This window comes from Penicillium oxalicum, chromosome IV (genome assembly GCF_001723175.1).
Source record: "Penicillium oxalicum strain HP7-1 chromosome IV, whole genome shotgun sequence".
NCBI classification, from domain to species: domain Eukaryota; kingdom Fungi; phylum Ascomycota; class Eurotiomycetes; order Eurotiales; family Aspergillaceae; genus Penicillium; species Penicillium oxalicum.
The window spans coordinates 1276664-1302042 of record NC_064653.1 but is presented as its reverse complement, the minus strand read 5'-3'; the positions used below and the strand labels follow the sequence as shown (position 1 = coordinate 1302042).

At 51.2% G+C, this 25379-nt stretch overlaps 9 protein-coding genes across 9 annotated transcripts; 7 read left to right on the top strand and 2 right to left on the bottom strand.

Annotated features, from left to right (window-relative positions):
- Positions 1-2005: 2005 nt before the first annotated feature.
- POX_d05238 (uncharacterized protein) lies at positions 2006-4318 on the top strand (the record flags this gene model as incomplete). Its single annotated transcript, XM_050114087.1, has 1 exon — positions 2006-4318. One exon carries the CDS (start codon positions 2006-2008, stop codon positions 4316-4318), a length of 2313 nt encoding a protein of 770 aa, XP_049969038.1.
- A 1265-nt stretch (positions 4319-5583) lies between these two features.
- Positions 5584-8845, top strand: POX_d05237 (uncharacterized protein; the record flags this gene model as incomplete). Its single annotated transcript, XM_050114086.1, has 6 exons — positions 5584-6047; positions 6113-6236; positions 6296-6517; positions 6586-6885; positions 6947-7223; positions 7296-8845. The coding sequence occupies 6 exons, from the start codon at positions 5584-5586 to the stop codon at positions 8843-8845; spliced, it is 2937 nt and encodes a 978-aa protein (XP_049969037.1).
- Positions 8846-9771: 926 nt separating this feature from the next.
- On the top strand, positions 9772-10202 carry POX_d05236 (Thioredoxin; the record flags this gene model as incomplete). Its single annotated transcript, XM_050114085.1, has 2 exons — positions 9772-9794; positions 9899-10202. The coding sequence occupies 2 exons, from the start codon at positions 9772-9774 to the stop codon at positions 10200-10202; spliced, it is 327 nt and encodes a 108-aa protein (XP_049969036.1).
- A 956-nt stretch (positions 10203-11158) lies between these two features.
- On the top strand, positions 11159-11909 carry POX_d05235 (uncharacterized protein; the record flags this gene model as incomplete). Its single annotated transcript, XM_050114084.1, has 3 exons — positions 11159-11300; positions 11461-11586; positions 11623-11909. The coding sequence occupies 3 exons, from the start codon at positions 11159-11161 to the stop codon at positions 11907-11909; spliced, it is 555 nt and encodes a 184-aa protein (XP_049969035.1).
- Positions 11910-15758: 3849 nt separating this feature from the next.
- POX_d05234 (uncharacterized protein) lies at positions 15759-18420 on the top strand (the record flags this gene model as incomplete). The annotated part of the gene is made up of 4 exons (XM_050114083.1): positions 15759-15910; positions 15998-16562; positions 16658-16843; positions 16930-18420. 4 exons carry the CDS (start codon positions 15759-15761, stop codon positions 18418-18420), a joined length of 2394 nt encoding a protein of 797 aa, XP_049969034.1.
- Positions 18421-19095: 675 nt separating this feature from the next.
- Positions 19096-19809, bottom strand: POX_d05233 (uncharacterized protein; the record flags this gene model as incomplete). The annotated part of the gene is made up of 1 exon (XM_050114082.1): positions 19096-19809. One exon carries the CDS (start codon positions 19807-19809, stop codon positions 19096-19098), a length of 714 nt encoding a protein of 237 aa, XP_049969033.1.
- A 392-nt stretch (positions 19810-20201) lies between these two features.
- On the top strand, positions 20202-21236 carry POX_d05232 (uncharacterized protein; the record flags this gene model as incomplete). The annotated part of the gene is made up of 2 exons (XM_050114081.1): positions 20202-20242; positions 20309-21236. The coding sequence occupies 2 exons, from the start codon at positions 20202-20204 to the stop codon at positions 21234-21236; spliced, it is 969 nt and encodes a 322-aa protein (XP_049969032.1).
- A 568-nt stretch (positions 21237-21804) lies between these two features.
- Positions 21805-23723, top strand: POX_d05231 (uncharacterized protein; the record flags this gene model as incomplete). The annotated part of the gene is made up of 2 exons (XM_050114080.1): positions 21805-21845; positions 21911-23723. The coding sequence occupies 2 exons, from the start codon at positions 21805-21807 to the stop codon at positions 23721-23723; spliced, it is 1854 nt and encodes a 617-aa protein (XP_049969031.1).
- A 1078-nt stretch (positions 23724-24801) lies between these two features.
- On the bottom strand, positions 24802-25298 carry POX_d05230 (DNA-directed RNA polymerases I, II, and III subunit RPABC3; the record flags this gene model as incomplete). The annotated part of the gene is made up of 2 exons (XM_050114079.1): positions 24802-24907; positions 24973-25298. The coding sequence occupies 2 exons, from the start codon at positions 25296-25298 to the stop codon at positions 24802-24804; spliced, it is 432 nt and encodes a 143-aa protein (XP_049969030.1).
- Positions 25299-25379: the final 81 nt, after the last annotated feature.

Here is a 25379-nt window from a genome sequence, read left to right as displayed (position 1 = left end):
ACAGGTCGCCATGGACCACTGCAGTATGAGGCGCACAGATTGACCATATGCACATGGATGGAGGGTCCATCCATGGAGGTCGCCCGTACGACTCCCTGTGCCCCCGGGCGGTTGTGCACCCAGAATCCAGGCACACTGGTGGGCAGGCAGGAGTTTAATCTGATCCATCACTCACAACTTGAAGCGGGCGAAAGGGACCCAGCGGGTCTAGTGAGTGTACTGGACCTCTCCGATCTGGCAACCATGATGATGCCAAAGTAAGGTGAGGTGGAAGTACAACAACAATAATGCCTTCGAGTTCCCAGCGTTGGCTCTGTGATGGATTTCTCATCTTCTCCGCGTCTAATTCCACGCAGTGGAGTCCAATGAAGACGGGGGGGGTAACTCCCCTTCCTTCGACGGATGGGGCCAGTGGGGTTATTTTTAGTGAAACCAAAAACGACGCGAGGGTCTGGCCATGGACTGGGCCCCGTCGCCCTTTTGAACGGAAACTCCACCCGTTTCGTTCAAGGTCGTCTTGGTGTACCCGCGGCCGGAATCACCTCAAGACCATATCGCATTTGTCGCAAACTGATCAAAGACGAGGTTGTCCCCGGCCAGTGGCCGATAGGATTTTTCTGCATGCGGTGAGGGACTGGGTGCACGTCCTGAGAAGACGGGCGACTTTGCAAGTCATGTACCGTTTTGCCAGTGAGAACAACAGATCAAAGAGTCCTGATATCGAGAAAACGAAATTGATCTGATGGATTCCAGTCGAATGCATGATGATTCCATTCCACCCGAGTGTCAAAGAGTCAATATGCCGACTCGCTACGCCACGAAGCGGAGAGTGTGGTGATTAGGTCTGGCATCTATCCTCCAGAATCATTGTCACCGCGCTGTCAATGTGCAGTGCTCAGGACAAATCGGACATCAATAGAAGTCAACTCGGAATAGCCCTGCCTTCATGAACGATCTGATCTCGAGGTCTCCTTTCGCAGTCTCCATGTATTACATCTCTAATCTTTTTCTTTTCCGATTGGACCGTATCCCCTATTCTCACTCAGTTTGTTGCGTAGAGTCAAGAATACCTCCTCGGCGTTTTGTACCGACAGCCAACGTCAGTCAAGTACCTACGACTGAGTCAGTGGTAGAGAAAGTCGAGTGAGACTTTCAGATAGCGGACACCAACGTCGGGCTGTTTCTTCCTCTGGACCTTTTCGGTTTATCATTTTGTCATTTTTGATTTTTGATTTTTGATTTTCTTTTTTTTCCCTTCCCCCCATTTTGGATCGCCTCGATTTGTGACCAACCTCGAGCAGGTGATTCTTTTCCACTTTGACATGCCTCTCTCATTCTCACCCGCACACAAACATACTCTTTCTGTCATCGTCAATTCTTACCTCCTGCTCAGTCTTTGCATTGGCTTCCGGCCTCACCGCAAGTCTCTGGTCCTTCTTTCCCCCCATCTCACTCTCTCGGTTCCTTCCTTCTGCGTTCTCCCCCTTCGACTCTCTAGATAGTCCACCCACGATCATCTCCATCATCAGGTCCCAATAATTTGCCCTGGTTTGTTGTACCTTCCCGCCCCCTTCATCAACTGCGCGGCGCCCAGACCACACCGTCTCCGATCGCTGCTCTTTTCGCCCGTTTGACTCTCACGCGCCCGACAGAAACACCCACTAATGACGACAGTGGCTCGGCAGTCATTAATTCTTCAGCCTTCGTGTGATTGAGCATACTCAATTCTCAACCACGCGCATTTTCTTCAAAACAAAAAAAAAAAAATTAAGGCACAACCCATCCGCTATTTTATTTTTCTCTTCCTCTCCCCTTCCGCGTCTCTTCAGAGATCCCACCCCCCTCTCTCGACTCTGCAGCCATCGTCGAACCAGGTGTTGGTTTTTCTCCCTCGCATCCTCGATGAATTCCGTCACTCGGCTGAACGACCTTCCCGCCCGACTTCGATCCCGTACCTGCGTTCACTAGTTCGTGCGGCGGCCGTGAGTTACACTTGTTTCGCGCCATGGCGATATGGCCATTTGGTCGCAAGAAGCGTCACACGATCCAAGTGAGCCCTGACGAGGCCAATGTTTTGCATCACGCCATCGAAGAGCATCAGGCTGCCTCTCCCGCCCCCATCGCCGAACCGACCTTGAGCCGTAAACCGTCCCGGCGGGTATCTCGGCGATACAGCAAGCGATGGTCGCATAATGGCGAGAATTCTGAAAATCAAGGGTCTGGAGCTGGTCAAAGGGTCCTATCCAACGGGCCACCCTCGTCCATCGATCACCGTCAAGGATCGGAGATGGAGAGTGACCGAGCTGGACCCGATGTGACCTACCCGCGACCCATGTCACGGTCGGGGTCCCTCTTGAAGAAGCAGCCGAGCGCTGCTGGACCGAAGAAACTCCGGAAGAGTAAGCGACAGACGGATGAGATTCTGCGCGAGCGGGAAATTAAGCTACTGTCGTCGACCCCCATCGATATCCCGCGCCGTGGAGCTGCATTAGGAAGCAATGAGTATGGACCGGAGTATCGTCGACGAAGGGCAAACGGACGCCGTGCGAATCGTTACATGTCAGACATCAGCCTCTCGCTCCGAGATTCCGCCGCCTCCTCGCTTTCCGATGTTTCCGACTCTTACACGTATAAGGTCAACGGATTCGCAGCATTGACTCCGCGCCCCGTGGTTCGCTACGTGGAAACTCCTCGTTCATCGGTCGCCCGAAACCACAACCCCCCCGCCCGGGTCGCTAATGATAATGAGAGGAAGCCGGATCGATCGCCGTCTGGGGAGGATTTGTACCGATCCCGGAGGCGAGTGAATGAACTGGCTGACTCCCTTGACGCCAGCACCCTGCGTGAACTGCTTGAACGAGACCGTCGTCGCCGGGAGAAGAAGCAACTTGAAGATCAAGAAAAGCTTCGTCGGAAGCTCCAAGAACGCGCCGACGCACAGGCAGCGGAAGAACAACGGCAAGCCATTGACGCCACCCAAGTAGCTCAAGTGGTAGAATCACAGGAGTCGGGCCTCGGCGCATCTTCTGACCAAGTCGATCCTCATCGTGACATCATCCTGGAGGAGGCCATTGCTGAGGAACCGGAGCCTGAAGCACCTGGTGAGGCATCTGGTACCTGGTTGCAGGACCCTTCCAAACACAGCGAAGAGGACTTGGAAAGCGTACACGTTGTCGGAAATATTGATGATAGCTCAATTCGAGAACGTTCCCTATCCGTGCGACCCAGCTTTGCGCCCTCGCACGAGATGGGCATGTCTCGCACTACACTGTCCCCCTCCCAGTCATCTTTCCGTCAAGGAATGCACAGCCCCAGCCAGTCGCAAATCCAGGGACACGGGTCCACGTCCGACATCTCAGAGCGTCGCACATCCGACTCTGCCAGTCGTCGAGGAGGAAGTGCTATCACATCACTATTTCGACGCGGTTCCTCCCGTCTCAAGCGACATTACCGGGAGAAATTCCAAGATTCGAGCCCGGACGTCTCCAATGCATCCCACGAGTCCTTCTATCGCGTGCAAACTCAGTCCTCGCCCCCTCCTCCGTCTTTCCTTGCTCCTCGAACATTTATCCCGACCGGTACCGTGAAGCGATCGCAATCCAAGTTCACGGAACACTTTGGTGACGAGCCAATGTCTCCTCCCGACTCCCGTCTTCAGTCACCCGATATTCCTGAACAGGTCCCTGAATCTTCGATGGAGAATGAAGAGCACGCCACGTTTTTACGCGGGCCAACCCCGCCCTTTGGCGGCGTCGATATCATCAATGCTAAGAATCGGCGTCACCTCTCCAGCACAGATAGCTATGACGCCGAGTCGGAAAATGTCCCTCTTTCTCAATCTTTGGCATCAATTGACTCCGAAGGATCATGGATGTCGGGGCAATTCTTCCGCAGTATGTCGCAAAGAGCTTCTGGAAGCCCTGCTCGACCTATGACATCCTTTGGCACTGCCATAGAAAGTCCCGTGGATGGGCATCACGATGTTCGGGACTCGATCGATTCTCGAAGGGCCAGCAGCCATATTATGGGCGAGCCAGAGCTACTGGATGGTGACGAGGTCTCTATGAGTGATTCTGCCAAGGCTGCTGAGACGTGGCACCACAGTGAGGTTGGTCGCCGAGCGATCCTGGTCACACCCAGTACTCGATCCAAGTCCAACGCTGGGATCATCAAAGCATTTCCCTCGTTATCGCCCATTTCTGCGGAGGATGGTGATACCGACGAAGAGGTGGACGAGCAGAAGGCGAAGAAAGCCCCTGCACACCCACAGCGCATCCAGAGCATGCACGGTGTCATTTGTAACGCCGAGGACGAGTAGATTTTTCTCTTGGCTCGTGAATTCCCATATCGTTCATCGGGAAAAAAAAAGGCTCTTCGGTCGCTGGTACAATCTGTCTTGCATGTCTCGTACATTGCCCACACTCCTTTAGTTAGATTTCTTTTGTCAATTTTCTTTTGTTATGGCGGTTTGCTCAACTACTCTGAACCTCATCTTTGTGAAGATGAAGATGCGTGCGTCTCGTGGCCAATCTCATCGCCTCGATTGACTTCTTCGCCGTCACTGAACAGCATTCCACCATGGCTCTTTTTGCTCAGCGTCCTTTTCTTCGCATCGCATCCCTTCCGATTCGACTCCAATCGGAAGGTCCCGTCCATCGCACGGTGTCTTGTACCCATACACTCTACATTTGTTGATACCCCCTCAAAGTCCCCTGTTCACATGTTTCAATGTTCCCTTTCTAGCATGCGTTACCATCCTAAGATCTCTGTACTTTTTCTATCTACAGCCATTTTCCAACAATCGTGAGCCCTCAAAGGCGTGTTAGTATACTTGATTCAAGAATGGGCCGTTTCCCGGTCCAATTGCTCATGGCATGCATGCCAACAAATAATTAAGCTAATCCTGCATTTGCACGTATCAAGTAACCATGATCCTTTGTGCTCGAGGCCAACTCGCCCGCTAAGGCTGAACTGCTCGACAATACCGACAGATGCAGATCTCCTCAACTTGACTCACGGCCTTCAAATCAGACCTGTTCCACCCAGATTCCTTCACAAGTTCGCCTCTAGGCAGAATAATTCCCCTTGTGATTGCCACTCCAATATGCAAGTGCGAACCCGCCTCGAAACTGGACAGCGATCGAGAACCAACCCTTGGGCTACTATACTTAGAATGCTAGGCGCCACCCCTGTTTCGCGTCTCCGTGCGAAGAGTTCTGTTGGCCAGCGGCCAGCGCCCGGCGCTATGCGTTGGCCCATCCATGTCAGCCTTACGGAGCTAAGTGCCCTGGGCATGGATGGATCAGATGTACCTAGAGCGTCCTCGGCGGCTAAGCATCGCCAAGTTCTAACTCTAGTGATAGCACGATCAGACCTATACGATTGAATAGAATAGCAAATCAAGTATATACACATGGGCTTCCCTTTTCCACCCGATTAAATATCAAAAATAACTCATCCGCTATATGTCGTCAAATGCAGCGAATCCTACACCCGGTTCAAGGGTCATAGGATACGCTTCCTATAACTCCAGCCCCATAGTCGGACCTCCTTAATATACTAATTTGATCAAACTTGCCCAACATGAGCGATCCCTTCTCCGCCGCCGCCAGCGCCGTCGGGATCATCTCCCTCGGTCTCCAAGTAACCCAACAACTGGTTGCATTCTGCCAAGCGTTTCAAAGCTACGACGAAGACGTGCGCCGCGTCGAAGCCAAAGCCCAGAGTCTTCGCCGTCCGCTCCGCGCCCTCCGCGATATCATCGAGGATGCGCAGCTCACGAACCCGGAGTTGGCGGGCGATCTGGCAGACAAGGCGCTGGGGCTGCAGCGGATGGTGCATCGGTTGAAGGCGTCGGTTGACGGGGATCCGTTGATTCAGTTGATTCCTGGTGGATGGTCCGGGGTACCGTTTGCAGAGAAGTTGGTTTCGGAGAAAATGAGAGGGAGGTTGAAGAAGGTGGTTCATCCGTTTCGAAAGGATGGGTTGAGGGATTTGTTTGCGGATTTGGATGGAATTCAGAATGCGTTGCAGACTACTTTGAGTTTGTAAGTTGTGTCTTTGATCTGGATGTGAATGTGAATGTGGAATCGTTCGATTTGGGGGTCTACAGTGCTAGGTCGTGTAATGGCGAAACTGACGATAGGGCCGAGTGCCGGTCATGCAGACATTCGGTGCAGAAGATGACGAGGTTGGGAATGATGCAAGAGGCCATTCTTGAAGAGGTGCAGCAAATTGTATGAGTATCACGATGGAACACGATGGCAGACAGCAGGGCGCTGACAGTGTTTCTCAGCGCGTCACATTGCAGGAGTATCCTCAGGGCATGCCACCTCCAGGGCTGCTGAGATCTTGGTGCGATAGCCAGAGTTATTTTAGCACCATGTCAATCACGGAGATGCCATCTGAGGAGGACATGCAGACCGAGAGCAAGAGCGAGACCGCCCTGCAATTGACAGACGAGAGCATGACCGACCTTGATTCTGTCACCGTTTCCTCTACGAACTCTTGCCGCGCTGTATCGCCGATCAACTTCAGGAGCAGAGATCGGGCAGAAAGAGCTGAGAGATCCTTCAAATATCTCAGTGGATTTTTACGAATCGCAATTACGGCGTCCTTTTCGCTTTCCAAAGGCGCCGGTGGGTTCTCGATAGCGCCTTCCTTGAGAGCGTGCGAGCCATCGTTAAATACCATGGAAGCACTCTAAATTTGCACTCCACCAAGGTCAATAACAGGGAAGCGGCAAGGAGGGACGACTTTGAAGAGGTGGTAAATAATAGCATCAGGCAAATACAACTGGCTTTTTCCACAGGCAAGTCGAGGCCCACGGACATATTCTATTATGATCTCGTTCCTGATGACTATAATATGGTTTCCTTTGTGGATGTGAGTGACATGACGTCGCCCTGATGACCGTGAGACTTCATGGGCTAAAGTGTTCTGATAGGGGCTCGTTAATTTCGATCTGATGACATCCCGAAACCAGCTTCCAGTGTTAGAAAGACTTGCAAGGTTTCTTATTGAAAGTGGATCGGTACCTCAGAACCGCTTGAATCATGGAGCGCTGAGAGAGCTGCTTCGTTTCGGGAGGTTTGGGGATGAAGAGTACCGTTTGGCAAGCTACCTTGTTGAGCATGGCGGTCCTTGCGTCCTTCACTGGGATGGGTCATTGAGTCTTGTCGAAAAGTTCAATGTGAAATACATTGTTGCCAGGAGCACAGAGAGTATGTGTCACCGCGATTTCTCGGCATGATTATTGAATTGCCTTGGCTGACATTTACTGAAATATCTTCCAGTCATTACTGTTCCCGACACTGCGAGGATCCTCTTACAAGAATCCGAAGAGGAGCTTCTGACTGGCCTCAAATCAGGGTCAATTGATCCCCACGAGAAAGTTTGTGGCACGTCATTGCTGAGGCTAGCGTTCGGCTGGCCAAGGGGAATTCAGATCCTGCTAGAAGCTGGGGCTCATGTTGGACATGGCTCTTTGATCTCATTCTGGGGATGTCCCAGTCCTCTCGTCGAGTCCGACATTGATTTTGATGCTTTCTTTCATTCCACTAGACTCCTGCTTGAGGGAGGATGTCGAATACGCTTATCAACTGTTCAAGTACCTAGGTCTGGAAGATTACAATCACTGTTCATCAGTGTCTTTGCTAATCGACGGAAAAGGCTCGGCAGAATTGCCCGATCTTGTCTGCCACAGGACGTGCTGCAAGAGCTGGACATACGCGAGGGGGCAGTGGTCGACTTGCATGCATCAAGAGTGTGCGAACTGCTGGCCGCTCGTGGCAGATCGGTCGAGTGGTCACTTTGGGCTGACGAGAAGGATGCATCCGTCTATCACAACCCTTACCTACATCCTGACTTTATGCAAAAACTCTTGGACGCGGGATTTGAGGACTTTGACTCTCCAGACTCCAAAGGCGTTACCCCACTAATGGTGAACTCTCAATCTGTGACTTCAGCGGAAAAATCTCTCGAACGAATGGCTTGGCTCGGATCCAAAGGAGCAGATCAAACTTATCAGTTGCCCTCATCTCGTGCGCGCGTTGCCCATTTGTTGACAGCACAAATTGTTGGACTCCTACTGAAAACCTTGGAGTTTTGGAATACCGAGACTGTCGACTTTGATTGGTCAAGCCTAGTGCGAACGATTTCTCAGAACAGGACCAATCTTTTCCCATGCCATTTGATAAAGGACACGTGCGTCTGCGATTGCAGTACTCAAGGTTGTACGGTTGTCTCTGTCGCCATGAGACAAGTCTTGCGGTGGTCTCGATGGAGAGAGATGCCAAGCTGTTCAACTTGGCTCAAGCGCCTCATGTCCTGCATTGTGGAATGGGCCCAGCACGATAAATGGGCGGAGCTGGCTGTCATCCGAGTACTGACGTTTGATGCGGTTGGCTTGAAACACTCATGTTGTATTGAGATTGACTGCCTCCGCAATACAAACACCAGTCAAGGTGTGCATGACCTGGTTGGCAGAGACCATGAAGAAATCTACGAGATACGAGCCGAAAATTCATATCAGCTTGATCTGTTCAACTTGCTAATCACTCATTTCGAGTTGAAATACAACGAGCTAGGACTTCCCTTGATGGACTTCGTCGAAGGGTACTGGTATCCTTACATTCTTGCGCATCTCCTCACCTGGGACCCATTCAGCGAAGAGCACAATCAGGCGACAAGAGAAATCGGCGTGGTTTTGCATCCAGAAGAACCTGATCTGAGCCAAGTCTCGCTTCTTCTTTGCAATGCAAGCCCACACATCAGGTGCGGTGATGATTCCTTCATGCTAGCCCCAAATTTTCATAGCGACTCGAGCAGCCTGACATGTCCATGAATGACTGCCGGGGCCCTGTGCTTCAGAGGTCAGACTTTCGGTTCCCACTGTGCTTATGGGGCTACTTCACACCTTTGTTGCATCACTCGAATGCCAGAGCCCCCCGATTCTGAATTGCTCACTATATGGAAACCGCACTGGGCCTTCCTGGTTTGCCCTGATTCAGAACTGTTACGCATAATGAACGTGAGATAAGCGAAGGAAATCCACGGACCTTGTAGGCTGACAGCATCCTGATTGCGATGTGCTTAGGTATGTTGAGTTACAGTTTGTTCCCACTTGTTTTCTTCTGAGATAACAAAAAAGACATGAGTAGGACTGACGTGGTGCATGGTCTATGCTGCAGCTGCTCCTCGGCCTTTCCTCATTGAAACTCACAGTTCCACGGCAGCCACTCAGTCGGCGCCCAGACGGGAGCCAGAACCGATCCAATTCGTAAGCAGAGCACGCCATCTGCATTCTGCCACTTCTACCCGCCATTTCTCCCTTCTTGCCCTTCACGTTCCCCGGCATCAATTGGCTGAGACGACGCGAAGAACTGCATCAAACACTGACAAATCCATCATGTTTCTGGTGAGTTGACCGACTCCTCTGGAACTGATGACAATTCTGCCCCCATTTGTCAACCACTACGAGATGAATCCATGCGAGACTCGATGGGTGGTTGATTCCGTGGTGGCCTCTTGCCCTCTTAGCTAAGCCACCTACGGCCCGGCTAGCGGGGAACGTCATCGCCTTATAAAATCCAAACGCCCCTCCCACCTGTGCCCCTCTTACAATTTCAGAGCTTACAAAACCATATTCTCTTCTAGAGACACTCCTCCCTAAGCCTGACTCGCTCTTCGCTAGCATATTCCCGCTCAATTGCCGCAGCGCGAACCTTCTCATCTACCCCGATTACTCAATTCTCCAATTCATTATTCAAAATGGGTGTTACTCAGATCACCACGTGAGTTCCTTTCTTCCCACCTCCCACCTGGCCGTCTTTCGGCTAGCCGACCCCCGTTCTTTGCGATCTGGGTGAGAATCATGCATGGCTGACTCTGTGTGAAGTGACAAGGAATGGAAGGAGCTCGTGGAGAAGAGCCAAGAGCCTGTCGTTGTCGACTTCTTCGCCACCTGGTGTGGTCCTTGCAAGGCCATCGCTCCCGTCGTTGAGAAGATGAGCGAGAACGCCCCCTCTGTCAAATTCTACAAGGTCGATGTCGACCAACTTGCCGAAGTCGCCCAGGAAAACGGCATCTCCGCGATGCCCACTTTTGTATTCTTCAAGGATGGCAAGAAGGTGGACGAGTTCACAGTTCGCGGCGCCCAGCGTGATTTGATCCAGAAGCGTGTCAACGAGATCTCCGCCTAGATTGGAAAACTGAACACGCACACTTGAGATTCAGGCCTTGTGAAACACAAGTGCACCATGTCAAATAGAGGCACAAAATGAATGATATCCGGCCCAGGGCCATCCTCCAAGTTCTACCTCATGTTACTGGCCGTGCTCCGTATTTCTGGATATTTGATTGCGACGTCACGGCCAATCCGATGTTTGCAAGGTTGAGAATCCTAATCAATCTCAGATCGGATACCTCTCGTAGCTCCATGATCGCGGTATACCACATCTCGATATTTAGCCCAGGTCGGGTGCATTTGCCATGTCTGTTCCATGCCCGTTCCAAACGACAGAGTTATCTTTGAGCATTCTTATCCCAGGCGTGGAGACCAGCAGGGTCTCATGTGTCTTTAAAAAACCCCCAATACCCAGCGAGAAACGCATGCCTCCACGCGAACGAAGAGATCTATCAGATAGGCTCCATGATCCAATAGCGACGTGGAGCTTAAAATTGCCAGATGAGTCTAAAATTATCCCAAACGGTCGGGTCAGGCGCGACCCAGTTGCCTGGATATGGCATGGTGTTCCGGGTTTCTGCAGGATCCGGTCAACTTGATGCGTGCAGCAAGGGATCTACTTGGCAGAACTATTGACTAGGTTCTCGATCCTGTGCTGGGTTAGAGTTGAAGCTCAGCATATGAGCAGCATTGGTCCTCTGGACCTAGATACCTGTGAGTATGGGAATTGAACACGGCAAGCAAGATGATGTTCGTCGAGCATGAAGGACGGCGAGAAGATAGGTTTATTTTTATTTTTTTTGGTCCTCGGCGTGTCTGATGGAGTTTCGTGAGTACAAGGTTGCTCTATGTAGTACATAGGGCTGAGACCAGCTTAAGTGACTAGCGTCCATCAAGAGGAGAATCTGGCGAGTCATTGACCAATCTCCATTGACATCAGAGTTAGAATGGAGACAAAAAAACCATCCCGCAATGCATGGATGGCGAGTCCCATTACCAGATCCGTGCAACTGCAGGGGCGAGCAAGCAGACGTAAGTACGCAAACAACTCTCCGCGTCGGGGGGAACTCTCATGCCCGCATGAACGTCATCGTTCGCGAGACTCGTGTCAAACGTACGCTACGTGGAGAGCATACCCGGTCATTGCTGCATATCGACATCTCAGAACCTTATTTCGCTTGCTCCCGAAAAAAAAAAAATCCGAGCGAGAATCTTTCTGCATCGTCCTTTCTTTTGTCTACTTTTTATACTATGATAATTTAACTTTTGTCAAGAAAGGGTGACTCGGAATCGACCTATAGCAACGCGACGGGCACGTCAAAAAGGGTACATGAGAGAGGCAGCTTCGACACGAAATCTGGGCACCAATCCCGACGTGCAGCAAAGCACAAAAAACCCCGGTTAGTGTTCTTGACAAGTCTAGATCATGGTGACAGGTCAATTATCAAACATCCGCCAAGCGTTCTGGCGTCCGTCCACGACGATCTACTGTCAAGTGCCGTGCGGGCTTGCAGATTTGCAAACTGACAAACGCCCTTCGTCTCGCCGCTGCTGTTGGTTGGGCGAGTTTTTGGCTAAGCCACGCTTGGATGGTGACTGGGAAGCTGGGTTTGTGTGTATTGCCTTCTGGGTAAACCGGAGCCCTGCTATGCATGGTATAATTGGGATTTTCTTAAAATATCCACTAGTAAGGCTCCTTTGTCCGGGTGTAGCTGCTGTCTAGGGTCTACCGAGATGTTCGCGCAGGTGGGAGTCCCATCAGTTTCAAGTCATGTAATGTTATTGATTTCTTTCCACGTACAGTACCGGACATGTCCCTCTACTTCCATGGACCTTTTTCTCTGGATTCAACGGGGAGAAACCCACTTGACATCTGCGTGGTCGTAAATTGACGGAATGCCATGTGGGAAACGGCCTGAACGGTCTCGCCTCGGTGGTTCACCCGCCTCGCTTCCATTCTCGAGACTCTTGAGATGGAACCCCACCCATGACTTGACTCGTCCGGCGACCATCTCACTCGGTGCGAGTCATTTGGCGGAATTTCATGGTTGAGTCTCTTCTCACGGCACGCTCTCTCTATCTCCAGGCGCCGTGCTGATGCGAAGAAGGATAAGTCAAAGATCGCAGACTTTATTATTTTTGTAGCGACCAGTAACTCATCGCACAAAGTGAAAATACCAGGTCGAATAGGGATGCACTACTTTCTCCTTCAGCGTAGAGCACCGAGTATGTTTCGAGCCCGTTTGTCTTGGAACTGTTTTATTTTTTTTTGTTTAATATTCATTTTGTGTTCTTCATCGGTTTTCCAAACATGCAAACCATCAAAGAGGAAAGGTTGTCCTATGGTTTCAGGGCAGATAATTCGAGTTCCCGAGACGATGGATCAGATCGGATCGATCCAGAGTTTAAGTTTTCAGAACCCCAAGCTTTAGGTCACCAGCAGAATCATAATCATCCTTCAAGAGGGGGATAGGTGGTTGAAAAGCCAACCAAGTTGGGAAACTGGCTCCGAATCGTATGAACCTTGTCATCATATTGGATTCCCCAAAGACAGAATGGAAAAAGAAAAGAAAAAAAAGAGAAAATCCCCGATTGGAAGGTACCGTAGTCGGTACCCTAGGTAGGAGGAGTACGCAAGCCATATGGTGAGCGGAGCTTACCGGGCCCCATCCATATATCCCTTCAGGTGAAGATACGGACTACGGAGTGAATTACCGCCGATGGAAAACTTCCTCGGCCTGAAGGACAGCAGGTACTGGTCTTGGGAACTAAGATGGTCTGCGGCAATTATTTCGTAGGAGAGGATTGAATTATACGTACTGTCGCTATGTGCGCAGCAGCCAGGAGTATAGTTCAAGGACTGTGGCGATAATAAAAATTCTCGTTGATTAATTTCATTTTGAAGTCGAGGAAATTCGCCGAAGTCCGGCCAAAGTCCCACGCTCAACGTGGGTTCAGAGCCTTTACAGGGTCGCCCTGTCGCGTGGAAATTACGTATAGGTAAGACAGGGCCCCTGCGAGAGAAAAGGGTTGGCTCGTAGAATCCACGTACAGTTTGCTACCTACAGTAGTCCCGATCTCCGAGCCTCAGATCGCCCGCTTCTGTCGCAACCTGGTCGAGGCTGATGTCGCCTCTATTCGGCGACTAGCCGGTCGCATCCTGCAAGTGAAGTTTCCACGCGAGAGGCAGACCAAAGTCCCAGTTCCGATCGACGTGAGCTCACAAGCACTGCATGAACAGGTTCGAGGCTGAACAAGCCCCCCGCGGGTAGTGATTCCTATCCCCGACTAGATTTGTGACTGATCGTCGCCCAATTGCTTAATCTTGCAGATCCGGATCAGATGCGCTCTGTCGATGGAGAGCGTCGAACTCTGAACAGACCCTCGACCGGGTTACTGGGAAGCTGCAAAGAAGAGTATCTCTTCTCTGCCGATTTAGGCGACCACAAAGCATGCACGTCGGCCTCGCGCTCTGGTTCTTGGATTAAGTTTGTCTTTTTACTTTGGGGGGAGGTTGGCTCGGACCCAAGGATTGATTGCCATGCATGAGGTGGGTTGGTCCTTCTAGCATGTGTAAAAATTTGCCAGTTTTTCTCCTGGTCTCGCCCGGAGAGTGCAGCCGGTCGGCTCGTCAAAGACCATGGAAGACAAGGTGTGCGGCGTAGCTGAGGACCAGCCGGGCATTCCAGGCTAGTACAGGGGCAAGTACTACCTTCATTAATGTTAGCGCAAACTGCAGTGGCCATATAGCCACTAGTGAGTATGACTATACCAGTGATGATCGTGTTGATTGGTGTCCAACGGTGGAGCCCTGGTGAGAATCTGGCGCTAGACGAATCTCTACTCCAGCCGACCACAGCTGATTCTAGACACAAAGTCAAGTATCTTCTTCAGCAGTCTCGGAGAGACCGGAGTTCGAGAGACCCCGTCGCGTAGCAGTGGATCATATTCACCACCCAGTCATTGAATGTAGATGAGAATTGACCATGTGTATATTGACGAGTCTTTCTCGCACATGTTCGCGGAAGAGTCATCTGCGAGACTTTGCAAAGCCCACTTGCAGTCTTCTGGCTCGTTGACAATGGAGTATGCTTCGCATGGCCCATGCACCATCCGGTGACCATGACATGATTTTTTCAGAAGCCATCTCGAGCACAGACGTCCAGCGACTCCAGACGCCAGGCGAGTGCCCGGATCTCGTCGTGATTAACTGAATCCACAGGGACTGCGCCGACGCTGATACGCTCGTGAGAGACTCAACATGGTCCGCACGCCCCATCGTTCCCACCCTCGGTACGATCCCGATCGAGATGCAGCGCGCCATCACAGCCCCCCCCCCCCCCAAGCGAATGATCCGGTATCTTGGTTCTTGTGTAAAAAAGAATTGTTCCTCGCTTCGGAAGTCCATTCGTTTGCCCTTTTCTTGACCTGATTTCCCCCCTCTTGCTGTTCTTACTCGCTTCTTCGAGACGTATGCCTTTCTGCAGGCGCACCGAGGGGCTCAAACTCTACTCCAGGCCTAACCTTGGATAGCAGAAGCTCTTGGCTCGGGCAGGTCATATTGATCCGTCTGAAAAAAAGAAAAGAAAAAAAAATATAGAGGCAGAGTTCCTTTTCTGCCACATGGCTGTCGATAGTATGATCTCACACATTGTTGGAACGGACAGCATTTGCCGGCTGGGTCGCTCTGACGAGCTGCCTGCTGCATGTATGGGAGGTGCATGGCAAACTCTCTCATTGCAAATCCACCCGGAGAGTGCCATGCGCCGCGCTCGTCCTGTCACCACCGGCTGACAGAGACCCTCTGCGGGGGTCACTGGCGTTACTGCAAGTACAGGATTATGAGAATCCAGCGAGGCACAAGAGGTTGGATAGGTTGGAGTATTCTAGATCCAAAAGCCCACGGACCCACCGAATGACAATGGAAGTATCGACCCGGAATACATTTGCTAGACCGGGCTGGAGGCGTTGGACCCAGAACTCTGCAATTTACGCTTGCGAGCTGGAGAATCACTGATACAGTACCTGGCCTGGTGGCCTGGACGAGGCTTGGAGGCGTGTGACTCGGCATATCTTTGAAGTTCCTTTGCATTGGTAGCGATACTCTTGGAGTAAGATTATCTAGTTTCCGACTGAAGGAAAATTCCTTTTCTATAACAAGAGTCCACCAACCCTGACGATATGGACCAGGAATGACAGGCCATCTTCCATCCACAGTTTCTCGACAGGCCTTGCGTCCCCTCTGACTGTTGGCTGTTTTCCACACGTCCTGGTCGTTCTTTTGCTGTACACTTTCGTTTTCTTCTCCATTTTATTTCGACCCCTCTCGTTAAATCGTGCCTGGGGGAAAAAAAGCCTTATTCTCTCCTTGTCTCGACCAATCTCTTCCTCTTTTCAGAAACCCTTGATGTGTTAAAATACACTCTCCTCCTTCTTGCAATCTTGGAGGCATTCTTGCCAGCTTCTCCACCCTACTTCGAGGGGACTCGGTGGCACTTTGAGCCACTGGTTCTTTTTTGTTTCTTTGATATCCGAACTCGATTGATCGACAATTTCCCGTTTTTTTTTAACCATGGCGATCGTCACTCTACACGATGCAAAGCCCATGCAGGTCACCTACCTGGGCGGGTACATTTTTCTCTCCTACGTGATCAGTTCGATGGGATGTGCGACAACACTTGAGCTTCTACATCGGCGAACGTCGAGGTCAGGGTTCTATAATTGGTATGACTTTGGCCCTTCATTTCCTAGCTAGTTCTGGGACATGAAGCCCATCCCCACGAATCTCCATCGCTAATAATGCGTCACCAGGTATCTTCTTCTAACATCCTCTATCACCATGGGCGGTATCGGTATCTGGTGCATGCATTTTATCGGTAATCGTGCGATTGTGCTCGGGAGTGGTGAGCAGGAGGCCCAAATCCTCTACAACGTCGCATTCACCGGCACCTCCTTTGTGCTTCCCGTCATGGTCCTTCTCACAGCCTTTTACTCCGTCGGCGTGCAAGAGAAAGCCGGCTACATTCGCATCTCTTTGGGTGGCTTGTTGACCGGAAGTTCCGTATGCGGCATGCATTACGTGGGTCAATTGGGAATTGCCAACTATAGGTGTTCCTATGCGGTGGCCAACGTCGTGGGATCCGCTATCATTGCCGTGTTCTCGAGTACATTGGCCCTGGGGATCTTCTTTCGATGGCGAGCAACCTGGACCGATAGCTGGTGGCGCAGAGGAATTTGCGCCTGCTTTCTGTCGGCGGCCGTCTCGGGCATGCATTGGACGGCGTCCCTTGGCACCAGCTACAAGGAGCGCAACAAGTCCATCAATCCGGGCACCCAGCTTTCACGCAGTCAGGTCGTCATTATCTGCGCCGTTCTGGTGAGTCCGCGGGTGCTGCGAAGGAGTCCAAGGTGTACCTTTTCAGCCAATGTGCTAAGCTACCGGATTTTGTGACTGACCTTTTTCACTGATAGGCTTGTGTCTCCTGCCTGATTCTCTCGGCCTGCGCGATTGTGGCAGGAGGAAATCGCCGACGATCCACCACGCGTGCGCATCAGCTGGTTCTCGCTTGCGCCTACTTTGACCCAGCGGGGCGTGTGATGGTCACTCCTCAGGCGTTTCTTCCGACGAAAAAGATTGTTGATCATTACATCGGCAGGGTATGCTCCTTCTCTCTCCCTCCCCCGCCCCATTGTCCAAGGAGGCATCGCTCAAAACTTGAATTGTGCTAATGAGGATTGCATAGACCTTCAAAGACGACGATTTGACTCGTACTCATCCTACCTTCCTCTGGGCTTTCAGGGCGAGTCGCAACTGGGCTGTGGTCAAAGATCTCATCCCCTTCATGCGCAATCGTCTCGCCTCGGAACAACAGGCCATTCAGAAGCATGTCTTGTCCCGCGGTGCCGTCATGGACAAGGAGACCGAGTTGCAGACCGATTTTGACACTCTGTTCAAGCAACTGTTCTGCGTTTCTGCCCAAGAGCTGGCCGAGGAACTGCGCCTGCCTCTGGCGGACTTGGGCACCCTCTATGACAGCGTTCTCTCCACTGCCATCCCCGTCTCTCGCTTCTCTCGTGCAATGGGTCGTTCCTCACTCCGCACGGGTAAAGGCCAGTTGATGTTCACGGTGCGACAGCTGCAGAAGCACGAGGCTTCTCGTTTCTCTGCTCTCGGTTTCCGCTTTGCGACGGTGGAAAATGTCACCTCGGCGCTATCCCGCCGTATCCACGTGCCCGAAATGACACTGGTGGAACATCTTCGTGACATGCGGGACTATGCCAGCTCAAGTCGCGGCTTTGGCGAAGGTGTGCATCTCATCTCATATGTCATGCGCCCAACGGTCCAAGACCATTTTGAGATTCTCACTACCAAGGGAACCGGGAACCCGCTTCCATCCTCAACGCTCTCCATCAAACGTCTAACCATCCAGCATCTCGACCTGATTTCCCGCATGGACGGATGGTCCATGGTGCGATGCATCAAATATCTGCAATCAAAAGCCGCCAACCAATCTGATCCCGGTATGGAAGTCTTCCGTGAGAACTTGGTGCAGGGTATCACCTCGCTCGCGCAGGCTTTCCCAGAGGAGATGCGTTCAATAGCCACATTCTCTGCACGACCTCTCGTGGCTCCATGCCGTTCGGCTCTCCGACGATCCGAGGAGAATCACCTCGCCTCTCAATGCACCCTTCTTGCCTTCTGCGTCGTCGCCCCTCTCGACACTCAAGTCCCCAACCCCGACTTTACCTTCACTCCCTTCCGTCTGTTCCGTGTACAGCAACAGGTGAACGACGCCCTCGCCGACCGAGCTGGATTCTCACGCGAGTTGAACCAGGAATTCTTTTGCACCGACGTCCGCTCCAGCGCCTCCATCAGCGAATCCGACCTCAAGTCCTCCCCTCGTTCTGCAGTCTCCAAATTCTGGCCATACCGCAAACGCGCCTCTTCTGGTGCAAACAACTCACAAGAGTCGCTCGTCGAGGTCCCCAGCACCGTCATCGGCGACATTACTGTGCAGAAGGAGGTTCGTGTCGACGTTACGCGGCTTGCGGAAAATGTCGCGCAGAACCCTGTCCACTCCCATGATGCGGTCATTGCTGCCGGGGATGCAGTCACCACGCCTGCAACGTACGTCGATGAATTGTACAGTCTTTGTTATGCGCCTGCCATTCGCTTGCGGCCAAGTGGATCAATGCATGCCATGAAGGCAGGTCGAAGGTCTGACTCGATTTGATCATCGAGAGTGCTTGCTGGCGAGCTTGCCAGCTTATCAGATTTCTTTTTATCATTTCTTTCTTACTATTTCTCTCTCTCTCTCTCTCTGTTGGTATCCTTGTGAAGGGCGTTGGTTGGACTGAAGACATTGGCTCAATGATTATTTCCTCAATATTTCCTTTTTTTTGTCACCCTTTTCCTATCCTTTCTTTCTTTTTCACGTGGTCATGGTACAGGGTTTGAGCTTGGAACGGTTGAAGAGTGGGCTATGGTTGAACCCACAAATTTTGTTGTACATAAGATGAATACTCGCTTCAAGAATAGGTAAAAGCCACAATTATTCACACACTTTCTTTCCCGTGTGTCTTTTGAAATTAGCGTAGTCGGACCTGACAGGCGAGTCCATTTCGAAAGGGTCAACCAATATGGTCAATATCAGCTTTCAAGATATCACAATCAAGGCAGCGTGTCATGATGGCAAAGTCTCAATGCCATTCGCTAAACGCCGCACGAGAATGGCAGACTTCCAAATGATACCAGGCTCACGCAAAATGGGAGAGATCAGAAGTCTTCTTTGACCTCCTCACCAAGAGACCGGTGGTGGCAATGTTGACACGAAGATATTTGCTCACAGGAAACAATTTCACATTAGTTCCGGCCGAAAGCTCCGAGGTGGATGTTTCGCTCCCAAAAATTAATTCGCATTCGGATCCTCGCGCTCCAAAAAGCCAGGATCCATATCAATCCGCCGTTCAAATTTGGTCCACCAGTCGCGAAAGCTCTTGAGGGGCACCACCTCGTGGCCTTTGCGCGCGGGATCACTTTCTGCAAAGCTTGCCAGAAAATTGAATGCACTGCCGATAATTCGTTGTGCAAGCATCTTGGTTGAAATTTGCTTTTGTCGTTGCTGCTCGGGATTTTCGTTGGAAGGTCCGGACGGGCCAGCCTGCGCCATTTCTGATTCTAGTGCTGATAATTGCGGCGCAATAGTATGGACGGGCTCGATTGAAATTCCTAGCGTTGCGACCCCGTTTAACGAGGCGGCGGAATTGCTGGAGCCTTCGTCGAGCATCTCATCTTCTTCTTCGGCTTCGCTCCGCGTTTGGCCATTGGGTGATTGTGAAGGTGGTTGGATTTTGAAGATGCCGGATGGCTTCTCGTTGGCGAGTGCGCCGATGAACCGGAAATCGGTCGGATTGCCCGTGGTTGGGTCTGGGAGCTGGATGTAGATGGCGGCGCCAGTGTTGGGTGGCAGCACTGTTCCGGGTAAGAGGAAAACCACCAGGTCTTTGAAGGATGGGTTCAGTGGGATCGTGAAGGCGAACTTTGTCGCTTGGCCATTTGGTTGACTGTCGACGGCGACAATGTCTGTCAAGCACGGCCGGCCGGGGACCACGACGGAGAACATTTGAATTTGATGACGAATGCAGGCGGTCAATTAGAGGAGTTGGGCAGGATCTACACCGAGGAAACTGGAGCGCAAAACACGGGAATAAGAAGAGAGAGTCCACCTGCGCGGTCACTGAAGATCATATCCTTCTAGTAGCTTCGAACAAAGCGCCGTCTTTCTTCGCGGAATGCGGATCCAATTGCAGACTTGCCGCCTCCGATGATGCAAATGACATAAGAAGCGCAAGTCACCAAAGCGCTGCCCCCACTGCCCTTATCGCGGCGATAAGGGTTCTTTCTCATCTCTGTCACCCCCGCGGCTGTTCCCCTAGATCGTCCATCTCTCGCCGCGTGAAACAACACTCTGGATCATATCTTGTTTTGCCGAGCGACGAGCGACGAGCGGACAAAATGACCAAGACTAATCTGGATCTCGTCCGCGAGTGCGATAAGTATTGAACCCGTCTTAGAGGCGTGCGCGCTGTTGTGCTCGGACCTATTTCTTATACCCTGCTCAGCTTCCCTTACTACCAAGACAACCGCGTCGCCTATGCGGAAACTCTGAAGAACTATCATGAATTCCGAGTCTCGGGTTACGATGTGACCCTGGGGTATATCGTCAATGCCGTAGTGGAGAAGTTCCCGTGGCCTGAACATATCTGGTCCATCGATTCCGCGGCTCAGACCGTCACCCTGGTCACGGATACAAATGCCGATCCCGCTCAACGGAGCGAACTCGTGGCGCAAAGTATTGCCGAAGCCGTCAAACTCGGCTGTTTCGAGGTTCTGAAAGGATGGCGAAATGAAAAGTACCCCCTCTACGGACCTGGTGGTGAATTCTTGCTTGAGATGGAGCGCTGCGCCACGCCCTTGTTTGGCATCGTCTCCTACGGCGCTCATATGACTGGATACGTCGAGGACTCCACAGGCTTGAAGTTTTGGGTCCCGCGCCGTGCAAAGACCAAGCAGACCTACCCTAGCATGCTAGACAACACCGTCGCGGGCGGAATGAGCACTGGTGAAATTCCCTTTGAGTGCATTGTCCGTGAAGCCATGGAGGAAGCCTCGCTACCGGAGGATATCGTGCGGGCTTCAGTCCTACCGGTGGGATGTGTCACCTATACACATGTACGCGACTCTCGCGCCGGTGGAGAGACTGGCCTTGTTCAACCGGAGGTTGAGTATGTCTACGATCTGAAACTGGATCCCTCGGTGGTTCCTAAGCCCTGTGACGATGAAGTCGAAGAGTTCAATCTGCTCACGGTCTCGGAGGTAAAAGATGCATTGGCTCGCGGGGAATTCAAACCCAATTGCTCAATCATCATGATCGATTTCTTCATCAGACACGGTATCCTGACGCCCGAGAATGAGCCCGATTATCTTGATATCGTGGCGCGCATTCATCGCCGCATGGAGCACCCCACAGCTTCACATTGCTTGAAATAGATTCAACTTGGTGCGAAGCCGAAGACGGTTCGAACTTTTTCTTGTTGTGTATTTATCGTCACTACATGTCTATACCCCTCAAGTACATAATTCACAGACAGCCCGACTTTCTTCGGAGTGCGGATGAGCCTGGTGAAGAACGAACATGAATTTGGCATGTTTGGGGTCGAACATCCGTCCATAATTCTCACTGATTTTCTGGGTGATCGTCACTCTGACAGTGCACTCGGCCCAATTTCTACGAATTTCTGCCAAAAAATCAAGCCTTCAACGTCGAAGCTTTGAAAGCATCAAACCTTGATTCTTGATTATACTCGCCTTTGTAAATTGACCAGTTGTTGTGGCCTGGCTCGCCACAAGTTTGGGCATGTTCCGCAGCAAACGAGTTGCAGGGAGTTGCCATGATTTTGGAGTTTATCATGAGAAGTAGTGGCGCTTATTCAATCATCTTTCCGACTTTCCTGTATACCTGCTGAAACTTGCTCTTCGAACTATTCCTACTTCATATCCTTACAAGTATACAACAAGTATACAACAAGTATACGATTGAAAAAGTAGCCGGAAAACCATGAGTACCAGCGCGGATGAGCCCGAGTCTCGAGCGCAATTGTCAGCACCACTGCTGCTCCACGAGCTCGTGCTGAAGATTGACTGACCTCATGATTCAAAATTAGACAAGAGCGGCTAGAGATCGCGTGGATCGATGTCGAGGAAGCACTGAAAATCGCAAAGTCCCCATCTATCTCGGTGGGGATCTTACACGGATCGAAGAGGGCACCGATCTTCCAAAAGAGCTCTGGCATCGCAAACTTTCAGACCAACGATGCGGCTGATGCCGATACCGTGTACAACATTGGTGGTTGCTCACAAATGATCACCTGTGCCGCAATAGGGATACTGGTCAGTGAAAAACGGCTGGGCTGGGACGACCCAGTTCGTAAACATATTCCGAGCTTTAATCCCCAGGCGAATTCCGACACTGGCGATAAAGCTACGCTCATCGACTTGTGTCGGCATACTACCGGTCTCGCGAACCCGGCCCCCGTTTTCATGGGACCTGGTGGCTCGGTCTTGAGTAATGCAGCTGAACACACGGCGCTTGTGAATGCTCTTCCAGGGGCCGATCATGGTGGCAAGAGGTTTCGAAAGGTGTGGCACTACAGCGATGCTGCCTTTGGGCTTCTGGCGCAGATTGTCGAAGAGGTAGCCGGTGTACCTTTTCACGAGTTTCTTCGTAAACAAATCTTCCAGCCGCTTCACATGTCTCACACAAACGTGTCTGGAGAGGAACCCAACGATGGAGTCAAACATGCCCTTCCGTACGTCAATGGTTCTGACGGAACGTGGTCGCCGATCCAGACCAGCGAGATCAATCTACGCCATGGGCCACTTGTAGCCAGTTTTGGCATGAACAGCTCGGTCAACGACATGCTCGCATTCACGGCCGCCGTCATGAACAGATACGGTCATGAAAAAGGCGAAGAGACACCCCAGCCACTAGCCAAACCGAGAGGCCGAAACCCACTTCGCGAAGTCACAGCCATCTGGAATCATGAATGGGAACGGCCGGTAAATGATGGATTCAACAACAAGCCCGCGCATACTTTGGGATGGAATCGCACAACCATGCCCAGCGCCGCTCTGGGAACAGGTTCGTACAACCGCTTTTCAGATAGCGAGAAATCGTATCTGGACCCAAAGACGATAATAGGGAAGGACTCCGAGCCTTGCACTGTGTACAACTACCACGGAGTCACGAATGGTTTCGTTTCGGCGGTTTACATCTTACCAGAGACCCATACAGCTATTGTTGCTTTGAGCAACTCGACCAGCAACGGAGATGCTGCCGAAACGGCGATTCGAATCATGCTTCAGGCTCTTCTCAAATTCAAGCCACGCGTGAGCGCGTTTCAGCCCTTACGTGCAGCTCGGGATCGCTGCAACCACGCTTTTGAAAAAATGCTGGCCGAGTGGAACAGTGGTTGTGATCCTGCCCTTTTCACCGGGAATCCGCAAGACTTTGTTGGTTCTTACGTGGGACTGAACACGATTCGAATCAACATCACAGCTAGTGATAGTGAAAGCGAACCGGATGAAACCAAGAGACTTACCGTAACCTTTGGCGATTACCTTGAGTCAAAATCTGCACTTGAACCCTACACCCTTGATATGCTGAGCTTTCTCCCCAAAAGCAGAGAAGAGTTGCTCATTCGGGGCATGTTAACGTGGACTCATTACAAGATGGGAATCTTCGAGTTTGTCAGAGACGAAGAGGATGGTAAAGTTGCAGGATTTTGGTGGCAGTGGGACGCTCGCGAATATCCATCTCTGTGGGTAAAAGACGGAGCTGGCATGGGTCCTCAGCAAATTGAAGAAGTGCTTGAGAAATTTGGGCGGTTTCGTGTCCCTGGAAAGAGTGATTCGGCATTAAATGGCACTGTGAATGGTGATACTGAGTCTTCTGCCATGCCGGACGCATCTTCCTGAACACTTGAAGAGAGATAATACTTCTGTCATGTCGAATAGCAGAGGAGACAAACCTCGCCAACGTCTGGGTTTGTGGTCATGGGATCGGCTATTCTTCGGAAATGAACTGCATCGGGAGATTCCCTGCTCTAGATATCTGTTCCAGGGCATAATTGACCAGGTCTCTAGCGGAAACTCCTAATGAATGCGTAATTCAAAATTACCTCATGACTAGTACTAAAGCGATGGAGTGCATGGCTTTTTCTATCTCGTTGTGACACTTTACTATTCCTCATGAGGCCGTGTGTTTTTACTGCCTGCCGCTTTGCTGTTGTATCTTGTGGATCGAGGCGCAGTCGCATCTCGCAAAGATGGCGTCGAGTCAGATCCAGGATCTATTCTGTATCGAGTGGGCTACTCCTTTGGTGAAGCGCTTCCCTCAAGGTGATGCTAGACGCATGTAGCGCATCTTCTATTGGATAGCAGCACCACGCAAGATGGAGAACTCGGCCGTGATGATATTTGTCATAGTCGCTTCCCATCATACTGAACTTGGGAGCGTGGTCCTCTATGTCTTCAAGCGATAGCATTGATTCACTTAGATCGAGTACTGAACAAAGTTTTCCAGACGTTCTTTTGGGTCATATTTGCGATGAATTCTGCAGCCAAAACTTTTGAAAAATAGTGTGGCAGCGTGATCAATAGCCGTTGCATCAGGAGCGGGTATGCATCGTGCGATTATCGCCATTACTTGAGAAGTAGACAATCTTTTTAGCAATAAGGCCAATTTTTCATTTTTCTTTTTTAAAAAAAAAAGAAAAAGAACACGTTCCCATACAGATATTCAAGATAACGAGATGTTGACATGTCGAATATTTGACGGGTCTGGGATCATCACCATATATCGATTGTCTATGGTACACCATTATTGAAATGCAAAAAACGCCAGCGCTGCACAGCCCAATAAAAACAGAATAAAAACAGATCCTTTGGCTTGGATCGACAGCATCTGCACACCCTTGCTAATATGGCCTAATAAGCAAGCCACGGGGACGTCCCTCTATGAACCGCTCGTCAAGGAAAAGGCTTGGCAGCCTGCTTATTTCTTCATGAGCAGGTAGACGTGGTCAATGCGGAGAGGGTTGGTCTTGCTGTAAGGTCCAACCAAGTAGAGCAGGAGACCACCGAAAGAAGCGAAAACGGCCCTGCAGAACGGGCATTAGTATGCAACTCAAAACAAGCCATACACCCGGCCATGCGCCCAACTTACATGGTGTCCTTCTCCGTACCTTCCGCAAAACGGTAGACCTTTCCATGGCAAACATAGTCGTAGTCGTCAGCGAGGCTGGGCTCGCCGTTGCTCACGTCCCGCCAGCTCGTGCGGCTGTCCTCCTTGCCATCGAGCGAGAGAGTCGAGGCAATGGCCATGGAGACTGACTCGCCGACGGCACAAGGGTACAGCTCCGTGTTCACATCGAGAGTGAATGTGACAGATTTGTCGCGGTTCTCACATTCCAAGCGCGACACGCGATCGTATTTTTGGGCATTGATCGAGTTGATCGTGAAAGTGTCTTCGAAGAGGATGGGGTCGGACATTGCGAGTATCGTGCGCTGCGAGGGAGCACTTGATTTATTTAGATTGAAGGAATGGTATCTCTTGCGACAATCTTGCGCCAA